The 14,010-nt window shown below is 47.0% G+C and overlaps 1 protein-coding gene across 1 annotated transcript in view; it reads right to left on the bottom strand.

The window, feature by feature from the left end:
- The window catches only part of SRP72 (signal recognition particle 72), a 256,651-nt gene that overhangs the window by 184,369 nt on the left and 58,272 nt on the right, over positions 1-14,010 (bottom strand). Inside the window, exons 2-5 of the mRNA XM_029601669.1 lie at positions 12,897-13,017; positions 7,085-7,208; positions 6,519-6,662; positions 4,716-4,827 (exon numbers count right to left, since the gene is read on the bottom strand). Of these exons, the coding sequence (XP_029457529.1) occupies positions 4,716-4,827; positions 6,519-6,662; positions 7,085-7,208; positions 12,897-13,017 (501 nt within the window). The remainder of the gene's footprint in view (positions 1-4,715; positions 4,828-6,518; positions 6,663-7,084; positions 7,209-12,896; positions 13,018-14,010) is intronic.

The raw sequence follows: 14,010 nt of genomic DNA, 5'->3' as shown, positions 1-14,010 counted from the left end.
GTTTCCCCCCTGGCAGTTGATGTAGGCTACTGTTGTGACGTTATCCGACATGACTGACTGATTTGCCCCAGAGTCTGTGACTGAACCATAGGCAGGCTAGACTGACTGCTCGGGCTTCCAGTCAGTTTATGTTCCATGCAGACTCTTTCTTTGTCCCATTGCCCTTGAGCCATTAGCTCCTGGCATGGGCTCCCCATCCCCACAGGCTCACATCCGTGGTGAGAAAGGTCCATTCCGGTGGGGATAGGCTTGTTCCCTCGCTCAGATGGTCTTCTTGTAGCTGGTTCCGAACCTTCTCCGGTAGCCAGAGTAGTTTTGAGACATCAGGTTCCACCGTGACAGTAGGGAATGTTGTAGGGGCCGCATGTGGGCCCTTGCCCACAGGACGACTTCTATGGTTGATGCCATGAATCCGAGGACTTGAAGATAGTCCCATGCTGTGGGGAGAGTGGAGTTCAACAATGCTCGTAGTTGTTCCATCAATCTCCTTCTCCTTGTAGGGGGAAGGGTGACTTTGTTCCATTTGGTGTCGAACCGGACTCCCAGGTACTCTAGGGATTGGGAGGGCTGCAGGTGTCTCTTGGGTGTGTTGAAGACTCACCCAAGGCTCTGCAGTAGTTCCTTGACTCTGGTAATTGCTTGATGGCATTCCTCTGGCGATTTCCCTCTGATCAGCCAATCGTCCAGGTATGGTGCATGATGATTCCTTCTTTCCTCAGTGTCACCGCTACTACCACCATGATCTTTGTGAACGTTCGGGAAGCCGTAGCTAGCCCGAACAGTAGGACCTGGAACTGGTAGTGATGGCTCAATATCGCGAAGCGAAGGAAACGCTAATGGATCAGTATGTGGATATAGGCTTCTGACAGATCCAGGGAGGTGAGGAATTCTCCCGGTTGTACCGCCTTTATGACCGAACGCAGGGTTTCCATGCGGAAGCGGGATACCTTCAGGTAGCGATTGATGGTCTTGAGGTCCAGTATGGGCCGGAATGTTCCCTCTTTCTTGGGCACGATGAAGTAGATGGAATAGTGCCCAGAATTTTGTTGGTGCGTGGGCACCGGTATTATTCCCTTTAGGGTGAGGAGTTTTGATAGTGTGGTTTCCACTGCCTTCCTCTTGGAGGGGTCGTGGCACGGAGAAATCACAAACTTGTCCAGGGGATGCTGTGGAAGTTCAGGTAGTATCCCTCTCGGATAATTTCCATCAATTGCACTTCCATCAATTTCCATCAATTGCACTTCCATCAATTGCAGCAAAATCAAATACAGCAATACTGAACATTTTCTATCAAATAAAATATTTATTTAAAAGAACAATTATTTAATTGAACATTCTCTTCTAAACTGAATCAGACACTACAAACCAATCACTACAATGTTTTACTTCTTGTTAAACTTGTTTATCTTTCCTTTAACTCTAATCCCAGTTAGAATAACCCCTGTTTTATTGTAACTTTCTCTTCCGTGCACTTGTTTATACTCCTGTAATGTATACTCTTATGTTTTAGTTATGTATGTTATAATGTATTGATCACCCCTTGTTTTATGTAAACCGACATGATACGTACTCCCGTGAATGCCGGTATAGAAAAACAAATAAATAAATAAATAAATAAATAAATAATGGATAGGATCCAATTGTCCAATGTTATTTCGACCCATCTTTGGTAGAATAGGGCAAGTCTGCCCCCTATGATCTCTTCCTGTAGATGTGTCTGCCGATTCTCATTGTGTGTTGCGGCTGAGGCCTGGTCCCGAGCCAGCTCCTCTTTTGTTGTGTCTGTACCGAAAGGTCTGTCCCATGCCGGCAGGGCGAGAGCTTGGTAAGTGTTTTTGTATGGTCTAAAATGCTGGGATCCTCTGCCCTTGGGTGCCCGGGGAGAGGGGCGTTGGTTCCTCTTGTTTCTCTCCTCCGGTAGACGGGGTATTGGGGACTCACCCCATTTGTCGGCTAATTTGTCCAGTTCGCTTCCGAACAGGAGTGTTCCTCTAAAGGGCATTCTCATGAGCCTCGTCTTAGAGGTTGCATCGGCTGACCAGCTTCGGAGCCAGAGCTGTCTTCTGGCTGCCACTATGGACGAGAGGCTGAGGTGCATACCAGGTCTGAGGTCGAATCCGTGAGGAATGATATTGCCGGGTCTAATGCCTCGATTGGCGTAGTTGCGTCCCTGGCCATAGCCAGGCAGGCACGTGTTACCACAGCGCAGCATGCCGCGATCCGTAAGGTCATAGCTGATACAACGTAAGACTGCTTGAGGATGAATTCCTGCCGTCTGTCATTGACATCCTTGAGTGAAGCTCCTTCCTCCACTGGTATGGTAGTGCACTTTGTGGTGGCGCAGACCAGGGCATCAACCTTGGGAAACCTCAGGAGTTCCTTCGTTGCGGGGTCCAAGCAGTAGAGAGCTTCTAGGGCTTGCCCTCCCTTAAAAGGTGACCTCTGGAGCATCCCATTCCAGGTCGATCAGTTGTTGTACAGCCTGTAGTGTAGGAAAATGGCATGAGGTCTGGCGGAGCCTGGCCAGGAAGGGGCTCGCCTTGGACTCTGCTGTGTTGCATTGCATGTGTCCAGGATGGCCAATGCCTTCAGACTCGTGGCTACAAGATCTGATAATTCGTCTTTTGTAAAGAAGCGCATCATGGTTCGATACGGTTCCGTTCCTGGAGGGATTTCCCCCCTCTTCCAGGGGTTCTGATTCCTCCTCCGAGTCATCTGTGTCCCCTAAAGGGAGGTATTTGTCCAGGGGAGGCTCATCTGGTGGAGGCCGGGAGGGGCCTGGGAGGTTCTGGACCACTGGCAGGGGTTGTGGTTGTGCCGCTGGTAGCCCTGCCTGTGCATGGATGTAGGATTGCAGCTCAGCGAAGAATCCCGCCCAGGTGAAGTTGCCTGGGACCTCATTGGGTCTGGTGGTGCTGTCCGAGGGCCTCCACTGTTGACGGGCCAAGTCAGGAATAGAGAGGTCAGGGGTAGTCTCGCTGGTGGATCCGGAGTCCTCTACAGGCTGAGGGGGACCTTGTCTCTGTTCCCCCCAAGCTTCTTCACATAGCAGGCACAGGGCGGAAGTCACCTCGGGCTGCACCACTCTGAGGTGGCATGTCAGACAGAGAATTTGACCTTTAGCTGTCTTGGAATGCGGTGCCATGATTTGCGCGTGTATCCTGTACAGGTGCGCATGCCGGGAGGCCTGGTTATGCGCTCCGGGTGCGCCTACATTGTGTGCATAGGAGCGTAAGGTGCGCGCGTGTCTAGTTGTGCGCTCAGCACCCTTGAGCGTGCTGCTGTGCACCCAACCCCGATGTGTGCATCGCTGTGCGCACGGCACAGATGCGCGCGCCGCTATGCGCACAAGTACTTTGTGCGCACAGCTCAGTTGTGCGGACGATGCGGCGACCAGGGGAAGGGGGGGGGAGGCGCCGACGATCACGCGGTAAGATGGCGGCCCCCTCAGGGGGTCTCCACGTGGGAGGACCCTCTTGCCGGATCGGGGTCTAGCCTGGACGGGGCTGCTCAACCTGATTGTACAGACGCCGGAGGGATGATCTGTGCGGCTGTCTGAGCCTCGGAGACCGGAGACAGAGAAAGTTTTCTACCTTACCTTGTGTCTCGGCACTTCCCGGTCCTCTGCCGGGCAGTTTCCGACTGCAGGGGGAGAGGGAATTACCTTCACTGCCGCACTCTGTTCTGCACCCCCTGCCTCTCAGCCGCTCCCTTTCCCGGGGGCTAAGTCCACGCCAGGACCAAGGCTTACTTCTGAGGGATCTCAGAAATCACCTCAGGAAATCTCAACTGGGGGAGGATCCCTTAGGTATCACTGCAGGAGAATGGTGCTCGTTTTGGAGGTAAGGTTTTCTATGTTTATTTTTTAAATTTGGAGTTTGGTTTTCTAACGCTGTGCAAGCGTGTGTGAAGTCCCAAACTGCTATGGAGATGGAAAAAACTGGAGAGCAAAGCCTTGTGCACGGGTATATGTAGTGCTAACGTCAGATTGAAATCTGACTCAGTCTCCAACTGCTATCAGGAGCACACTATACCCACTAGTCCTGAGTCCATCTGCTACACGCTAGGAAAGTCAAATTTTTGGTGATACACCTTTCACCCTATGGTAACACACTGGTTGAGAACCACTGGTCTAGAGTGGTGGCAGATACTCAAAATCAGTGCCGCCAATAGGCAAACCAAGCAGTCACCTAGTGCGCCAAGATATTGGGAGAGGCAAAATCCTGCCAGCATGAAGCCTAGAGGGGTGCTGTAACAGAGCCAATACCATCAAAAGATGGAACGCTATGCTGGAACCATTTCCTCCAGTAGTTAAGACGTGGTGGAGGTGAATGACCAAAGTTTCACCTAGGGCACCAAATATGCTTGCACTGGCCCTATATATATATATGTTGAATACAATCAGATCAGTGCAGCTCTACATGGCATGGCTGCCAGATAATCTTATGAAAGAAAGGTCTTGTCTACCTTAAGAGTTAGATGCAAATTAAGATCCAATGCCATCATTCCAAATGGAGATGCAATAGTACCCACACCCTAGCCAATAACCTCTCAACTCAGTGGCAGACAGCATGTGATCCTGTGGTCTTCCTATACAACACTGATCTTCAGCACACCTCTGCTATTACAGAGACAATTCCTCACAGGACTTGTGAATAGTGTGAAGTAAAGCCAGATAATTTTTCAGATGTGATAGGGCATGCAGTTTCCATTACCTTCTGCTTGCTGTAGTTTCTTCATGGCCTCACTCAGCTTGCCTTGTCCAATCAATGTACATGCAGCATTGTAACATAGCTCGTAGGTGCCATCCTGCAGACCCAAGTCCTCCTGCCATCGAGACAAAGTATGTATTTCAATGATTTAGAACAAAGTAAACAGTAGAAAGAGCATGACTGAAAATGTTAATGGAGTTGCCGAGAACTTTAAGATTGCTGAGGTGACAAAGTTTAACCACAGAATTAGACTGATCACACACAAACATTGGGAGCAAGAACAACTTCTTTATGCACACAAGTTAAAGAAAATCTATATGGGCTAGCTCAATGGCAATGCAGTGTAGTGCCATGAAGTTAGGTTCCCAAGCCCTGCATTATCTCCTTGGGCTAGTTAAAGCTGGGGATGCTGCAATGCTAGCATTTATAGCCCCCAGAATGTCATCTCAGCCATTGCTCAGCAGCAACTTCTGCTAAGCAGACTCGAGAGATGCATGGATAATGGATTCCCCACTGCATTCATTGGGTTGCAGAAGAGAAAAAAAATGGGGGAAAATAATCAGAAAAATACAGTATAAAAAATATACACTCACGGACTGAAATAGCACAAAGACATTTTAATAGATTCTGAAAACAGATCAGTGATAGTAAATTAGCAGTCACCAGGATGCTGTTAAAGGTCAGAAGGGAAAAAAAAATCACTATAAAAATATGGGCTTGCTACAAACCGTGCAAAGGGCTGAAGACCTTCTTGAAAGTAGTAAGTAGTCTTCATTCTAAAACATATGGGGACAGACAAAAAGCTAAACATGTACACCCTATAGGAATGGTGGGGTAGGGAAGATATGAGAGAGACATTTAAATCCCTTCAAGGTTTCCATGCACAGGAGACAGGCCACTTAATGGAAAAGAGACTTTGGAATGAGGGGTCATGGGATCAGAGTGAAAGGGGGTAGACTGAGGAGTAATCTAAGGAAATATTTCTCAGTAGAGAAAGTAGCAGACGTATGGATCAGCTTCCCTCATCCCCCCCCCCCCCCCCCCCCAAATATGGAAGTGATGGAGATAAGAATAGTATCTGAATACAAGACAGCATTGGACAAGTACAGGGGGATCTCTGAAGGAGTGGTAGGGATGGTACAGCTGAGCAGTTGGTGGGGATGGCAGACTAAAGAGGCAGATGGTGTTTTTCTGCAATCATATTTCTGTGTAATCTGTCAGGCTCCCCCCAGCCATATTTGGATACTTAGATGGAACAGCTGTTAAAGTGGCTAAGTCTGTGCATTGTTGCTGATTATAAGGCTTCTCCAACCTGTGCAGATGCCAGAAGGAATCCTACAAGGACAGTAGGCAATCTGGCACTTCTGCATTAATGAAAGCCACTGGCCCGCCATTTCTCAAGCTCCCATGTCTTTCTGATAAGGGTCAGTGGAGAGGCAGCAGAGAAAATGACATGACAGGGTAGGGTGCAGTACAACTGATTCCCTTCCTCCACAGAAGAATGACACACTGCCAGAATAATGCAAGCCAGAGAAAGTTATTTTACAAAAAGTTACACACTGTCCCCCAATAACTCTGAGATCATTAGAAAATGAAATTTATTAGGGCACTAGTCCCAGGGGCTGAAAATCATATTTTACCTCAATAACTCAGATTGTTTCCTTAGTGGTGGACTTATTAAAGCAGACTGCAGTGCTCAGTCTTGGTGGTGTGCCCCGGAACTAGAGCGTGTACAGGAGGAGGGATTACGTTTTTTAAACCAATGAAAATGTTCCCCTCAGACAGGCGAGGGGACATGGAGCTTACCGGCACTGCTCTTTCCCAGGTGCTCATTGCAGCCACCACCGCAGATAAATTCGTTTTCCTTTCTTCTTCGTAGTCATCTTGAGAATTGCGAATGAGATCGCAGTACACAGCCAAGCATTCGTCATAGCGCTCCAGCCTGTACAACTAGCACCCAATACACATCACCACATTAGTGCCTCAACTTTAAAGACTATCCCCTTACCCTAATACACTGCACCCACACCCTTGAAGCCCTGACAAAAATAAAGGCATGAAAGCCAACACCTTAATGGACATTCCCAATTGTTTATGACATGAGAATTTTTTGGGGGCTGGGGGAAGAAGGGGGGCCCTGGCTTTCCATTTCACTTTTGCTCTGCAGCCTATTCTAACCAGAGCAGATCTACACAGACATGCAGGAGTCAGGGTTTACAGCCTATTATTACTTTGAGCTGATGTAATATCAGAAGGTGGCCAAGCACAATTAACCATGTTACAGACCACTGTACTACATTTTTTGCTCTTACTCATTAGAAAAAGGAAGAAAAAGTGCAAAAAAGAGAAAACCGTTAGCAAGCTATAGTTACCACTTGTCCATAGAGCTCCTTCAGCTTGTCAGTCTGCTTGCTGGCACTCTCAATAGTTTTCTGTGCATTTTCAATCCTGTTCAGCCTGTACTCACAATATGCCTTCTCAAAGGCGATCACATCACTGCAGAGACAGAGACCAAGAGTCAGAGGACTGCTGACAGCATAAAGCTTTATGCCTGTGAAATAATGATACACAGATACATACCGTGTTTCCTCCGATAATAAGGCAGGTCTTATATTCTTTTTTAGCTCCGAAAAAATGGTTAGGGCTTATTTTCCGGGATGTCTTATTTTCGGGGAAACACGGTACCATCATATGGCCGACCAAGCCAATTTTATTTCGGTTGCCCCCCCCGAAACCCACCCCACAAAAAACTAGCCAAAATTCCCTGGTGGTCCAGCGGGTGTCCCGGGAGCGATCTTTGAGTGTTGCCAGGCGGGAAAGGCGGGAGCCCTAGCCTGCCGAAACCTGCGCTGTCCCTGAAAACGGGAACGCGCCTTACCAAAGGCTCTGGAGGGCTTGGGCTTATCTTCCAGCAACTTATACACCTTGTTCTCTCCGAGAGACTTGATAAGGGCCTCCAGCTCCTCACCAAAACAACAATTTTCCTTTAAAAGGAAGATTGCCCAACTGGGTCTTGGAAGAAACGTCAGCTGACCAGTTTCGAAGCCAAAGGAGCCTCCTAGCCGAGACTGCAGTGGCCATGTTGCGCGAAGAAGCCCATAGCAGATCGTAAAATGCATCCACAGTGTAAGCCACCGCGGACTCCATCCTATTCGCCTGATCGGCCTCCTCCAGTGGCAACTCCTGGGAGGTGAGCATTTGTTGGACCCACCCAAGGGTCGCCCGCTGCATGAGGCTACTGCAGACTGCCACCAGAACACACAGCACGGACACCTCAAAGATTCTTTTGAGGAGAATCTCAAGCCGCCTATCCTGCAAATCTTTAAGAGCAGCCTCCCCTGTTCCTGTTACGGGAATGGTCGTCCGCTTAGTGACCGCGGAGACCAACGTGTCCATCTTGGGGACCCTGAGGATGTCCAATGACTCATCGGGCAAGGGATAGAGCTTTTCCATCGCCCTTCCCACTCACAGGGTTGCCTCAGGAGATTCCCACTCTCGGGTTACTAGCTGCATGAGCATCGGGCGAAAAGGAAAGGTTTTGGGAGGGGTCCATGGTCCCGAGAGGACCAGATTCCCCTTAACAGGCTCCGAGCTGGGTTATGGTGCCTCAATGTCCAGCTCAGCCAGGTCATGAGGAATCAAAGGATCCAACTCCTCCCGCCTAAATAAGCGGAAAACACGGGGATCGTCCCCCTCTACCAGGGTGGACTCATCAACATCCCCGTCTGTGTTTTGGAGGAGCGGGTCCAGGAAAGACCCAGAGGGAACAGGATCCAAAGTCACACCAGGGACCGAAGGGGCATTTAGGGCTATGGCATGTTTAGCGACCTTTGCGGGAGGAGGCTCCACATCCTGCTGGTGTGCCTCAGCCTCCAAAAAGGCTTTATGCAGTAATATAAATTTTCAAGAAAGAAGTTGCCTGGTCCTTTAAGGGCTCCGCCGGGGGAAGGCAGAGTTAGAGTTCGGGGGGGGGGGGGGGGGGGGGGCCTCTGATTGCGCGGTCGGACCGGACTTAAGCTGGGAGGAGAATGAGGAGACACCCCTCCCCCAGCAGGCAGGCAGGAAACGGACAAAATGGCCACCGTTCCCGCACAAGCAGAGGACAGAGCTGTGCGTGATCGGGAGCGCCAGCCTGAGTCTCATGGCAAAATCGCCCCAAACCCCCCCCCCCCCCGGGGAGGCAGCGGGCACACACCCCGTCCCGCGAAAGATGCGGCCCCGACTCTTCACATGCTCTGCACGACAACCCCCATGGCGTCCTGGAGGCATCTGGGCAGCGCGGTAGGAAAAAAGAATTAAGAGGCACCAGCAAAAAATAAGCCCTGCCAAACTACGGCCTTCCGGAGCTCTGGGAAACTGTGCGAGAGAGAGCTCAGCACAGAACGCAGCACCCAAGGAAAACCTCATCTCGGGGTGCAGAGGGGAGGGGACTGGCCCACCGATTAATCCCCCACCAGAAAAGATCGCGCCTCCGGGGATTAGGCTATCAGAGCATCCAGCCCCAGCCTTACCTCTACCGAAGCTGGCATGGAAGTCTTAGGAACTAAAAAGGCAAAACAAAAAAGTTCTTACAAATGTTTTTTGTTTTTTTTTTTTCTAAACTTAAATGTAGCCAAAGGTGCTTGTAAGGGGAAAAAAAAAAAGAAAGAGTTTAATAACTCTGGGAAGAAATAATTTATAGGATCAGAACCGCAGGTTCTGTCGACCTCCTCTGCTGAGAGTAGGAGAAAATACTGAAGGATCGCAGGTGGCACACCAAGTTAAGAGGAGGTGCCTTTTCAGTTTTATTTCCTCTGACTCCATCTGCTGGAAAGGAGACACAACCCAGCGGTCTGGACTGATCCTGGTACATACAGGGAATTAGCTTTTTCCTTTGGTTATTGATTGCATTATGGAATTTCTGTATGCATTGGGTTTCTTCTCTCTTTTCAGATAACACTTCAATCTCTTTCACAAGAGCTTCTTCATTATCTAATACAGAGAAGGCGTGTGTCTCCGCATCACAGGTCTTACTCTACCAGAGCCCACTGTAATCCCGTTGATTTTTGGGTCCAAAACGCCCCAAACTTTGTGAATCGTGGGGTAGACATGTGGGCTGCACAGTTGTGAAGAACGGTGTCTGAGGGTCACAGATCTTATCCTACCTGAGCCCACTGTAAACCCCTTTTTCCTTGACTTTTGGTTTTTCTGTGGTAATGGGGAATTAATTCCTGAATACTGTAAAGTGGGTGAAACTTTCTTTATTGCAGCTAATTTAGCTTTAACTTCAGCCAGCTCCTTTTTCAAGGAAGAGTTCTGAACAAATGGGGCAAGCCCTAAGTTTCCAGATGATTTCCCTCAAAATTAAGGCTCCACAATAGTTACATTGGATAGTCCTCATTTTGGTAAATTTATTTGATGGATAACACCTGAGGTATTACCAAATTTCCAAGTTATCTTGTTGCCAATTATGTATTTAGGAAGACTATATCAGAAAAACAAACCCAGGGATAGGTGGGAGTTAAACAGTTAACACTTGGCCAGGGCTGTTCACTGGACACTATCTGCTATAGATTTTGAACAGACCCTCCCCCAGATTGCCTAGCTAAGTTAAGCTTTTTACTTAGGTCTTCCCAAGAATCTGTAGTTATGGCTTTCTCCTTGAAGTTCAAAGCAGACTGAAGACTTGCTTGCCCCTGCAATGCACTATGAGTCACCTGCCCAAAGCTGAATAGAACAATCCCTTTTTGTTTTTGGGGGGTTTTTTGGCTTAAACAAACAGCAATATCAATATCTAGGAAAATATAGAGATATGGCTAGCATTACACAGAAAACAGAAAAATATAACCAAGAAACGCTCTAAAATAAGGATAAATTAAACTTTTATCTTAGCTGGTCCCAAGAATGGTGCACCCATGTTTAGTTGCTTGATATCTGAGCACACAGTTGAAATGACTGGGCTGTGCTACACCATGCATATGTGGTGCTACTACAAGATGATGCCAGACAGCCTCCGGAGGTACAGACTAAAACAGCTCACAGTGACAGGGGGGACAAAGCCACCTGCTAGAGGAGAAGAATATTCAGAAGCATGCAACCTTGGGGTCCAGATTGACCAACAACTGAATCTAAAAAATCACATCAATCTAACCCTCAAGGAAGGTTTCTTCAAACTCAACATCATGAAAAAACTTAAACCCTTACTTCATGCCAGTGACTTTCGCACCGTCATTCAGGCCACCCTATCAGCAAAAATGGACTACTGCAACTTCCTTTACCTAGGCCTCCCCTACTCCTCAATAAAACCCCTCCAAATGCTGCAAAATGCAGTAGCGAGAACTATTTCTAACACCCATAGATATGACCATGTCACACCCCTCCTCCAAAACTTGCACTGGCTCCCTATCCCCTCTCGCATCTTATTTAAAACCCTAACATTGACCCACAAAGCTATACACACACACAATTCAAACTGGCTCGTCGAGCCTTTCTGCCCCAAAAGATCTAACAAATCTACCAGAGCCTCCAACAATGGAACCCTCCACGTGCCGTCTCTAAAAGAGGCTCACCTATCCTCCCACAAGAGACCGAGCCCTTTCGATTGCTGGTCCAACGCACTGGAATTCGCTACCCCCAACCTCTGGCTAGAGAGACCTGCCCCTCCAAATTCAGAGCCAACTTAAAAACCTGGCTATTCAAACAAGCCTATCAGCAATAATTTCCCCCTCCCCCTCAGATAACACACTTTAAACCCACTGTACAAAGTTCCTATGCATATATGTTATACAAATTGTTAAAGCTCTCAGCTTGTTCCCATGAGTAGCTGCACTCGTGTACTTTTCTCACCTTTAATCTTTTAGTTCCTATCATCCCCCACCCCTTACCCTGTTCTATGTACTTTTCCAAACTATACGTTGTTGATGTAAACCGATATGATGTCCCAACTAATATCTGTATAAAAAAGTTAATAAAATAAATACTTCAAAAATGATAGTCGTAAAATGACTACGTGCAATGGGAAATCAGAGTTTCTATAAGTAACAACTGTAAATTTATTTTTATATCAAAAGTTCCAAAGGCCAGGTCAAGAGCTGGGATATCATGTCACCCAGGGCTTGCCTCTCTTTCCTGGACTGTCACATAGAGAGAAACCCAAAACCCAACCCTGTCCCTGAGCACACTTCTCACTGTCCCAGTGCTGCAGGTCTGATGGCTCTCGGCAGAACAGGATCCTGCTCCACTGAGAATGGGACTAGACTTGGGGGGGGGACCTTTACTGTGTCAGGAAACCACTGATAAGAAGGCTCCACATAACAGGCTACAAATTATTTAAAAATCATCAACCACAGGCTGAACCAAACCTGGTTTTGCTTCCTCTTCAGCTCTGGATTTATCACCTCATTTTTTTTGGTTTAAATAAAAGCAGGACTGAGTCTATAGATGCAATAGTGTAAACCAATTCATGGAACCTTCTGGTAACCCTAACTGTAATGAACTAAAACTGCACTCTACCAGGGATCTCATACAATGCTTCTTGGATCCTGAAATTCAAAACCACCACAGAGGATCTCCTTCTAGCATAGTGTGGACCAGAGATCAATGCTCCTGTATGCTGAACATTCCCTGCTGCAGAATTATAGCTGCAGGTGGGAGCACATGGAGATCTGGAATAGAATAATGGTGCTGAAACTCTTGCAAGTAAAATCCCCCCTCATTTCCCCAAAAAGTGTCTCCTAAGAGGTAAAGGAGACAGTTTCGAAAGATTCTCTGCCGTAAGTACCAAAGAGGAAGTTCCGAAAGCTTTGTCCCTCTAATCCCCATTCACCCTTTCAAATCCTGCAGCATAGACTGGTTGGTAGGCAGAAGCCTATGTTTCTCTGGGTTAATTCTAAAAGAATAAGTAAAGCACAATTATGTATTTTAATATGAGATAGTGCCTGTCATTTGCAATAACCTTGTATGGCAGGGCTTCCTAAACCTGTCCTGCGGACCCCACAACCAGTCTGATTTTCAGGAAATTAACAATGAATATGCATGAGATTAATTTGCATACTGTGGAGACTCCGTACATGCAAATCTTTCCCCTTCATATTCATTGTGGATATCCTGGAAACCCGGTTGGGAGTGGAGGACAAGTTTGGGAAGCCCTATTCTATGGGCTCCTCCCCTGACCTGGCATAGTGCCCTCCTCTCAAGGTACATCACCTGGTTAGCACTTTGGTGTGGCTGTGAATCACATTGAGCGCTTCCTTGAAGCTTCCAGTCTGGATGAGACACACCACTTTACACTGCAGTGCTGTCACGTCATCCTTGGAGACCTGCAATACTATAAGAACAAAGACATTTACACAAAATTAATTTGGCTTCACTACCAATTTCTAATTTAATTTTATTTCAAAACTAATAATCAAAAGAAAACCAAAAATTCTAGCAATATGGAGTAGCTGCTTTCAAAGAAAGCTGTACCCTCTCCACACTGTGATGCTTTTCAAACAGCAATTCTCCCCTTTATAATAAAAGATTTTACATGAAAAAGGACATTCAATGTATTGTTTTGATTAGTCTGCAGTGTTTTATGTTGGTTGCTGTATCAGCTGCATGAAGCAGTCCTTTATTTCTTCTAGAAATTTTACCTGCTTAGCATGCCCTGATGTGACATTTACCCAGTCAATACTGGAATAATTGAAATCGCCCATTTTTGTTAGCTTATGTAAGTTCTGTTAGCATTTCATCATCTGGCTGATCAGATTCCGGCCAGGTGGATGGTAGCACACCTCCAGTTATTCTATTTCCCCTCTCACATAGAATCTCTGTCCATAAAGATTCTACAGTGCATTTTGTTTCCTGCATTATTCTTATTCTGTTTGACTCTATGCCCTCTTTAACCTATAGCGCCATCCCTCCACCCATTTGATCCATCCTATCATTGTGATATAATTTGTACCCTGGTAACACAGTGTCCCATTCATTAACCTCCTTCCACCACGTCTCCAATTATATCTACCTCTTCATTCAATGCCATGCATTCTAACTCTCCCATCTATTTTTTTAGACTTCTAGCATTTGTATACAGACATTTCAAAGTATGTATTTTGTTTGAATTAACATCTTACTTATCAGTTGACAGTGGTAATTTGTAATCTTTTTTCTTGGTTTGCTCTTTAAATAAAAGGCACTTGGGCTATTTTAGCAATTATTGCAACCTATCAGGATGCCCTAACATCCCTGGTTTGTTAGTATCCCTCAAAGATGCAACATTCTGAATCATGTGCTTCTTAGCAACTGTAGGCTTTCCCCCGTCATCTAGTTTAAAATATCC

Source organism: Rhinatrema bivittatum, chromosome 1 (genome assembly GCF_901001135.1).
Source record: "Rhinatrema bivittatum chromosome 1, aRhiBiv1.1, whole genome shotgun sequence".
NCBI classification, from domain to species: Eukaryota; Metazoa; Chordata; class Amphibia; order Gymnophiona; family Rhinatrematidae; genus Rhinatrema; species Rhinatrema bivittatum.
The sequence above is the reverse complement of the archived record's forward strand: the minus strand, read 5'-3'. Positions and strand labels throughout refer to the sequence as shown.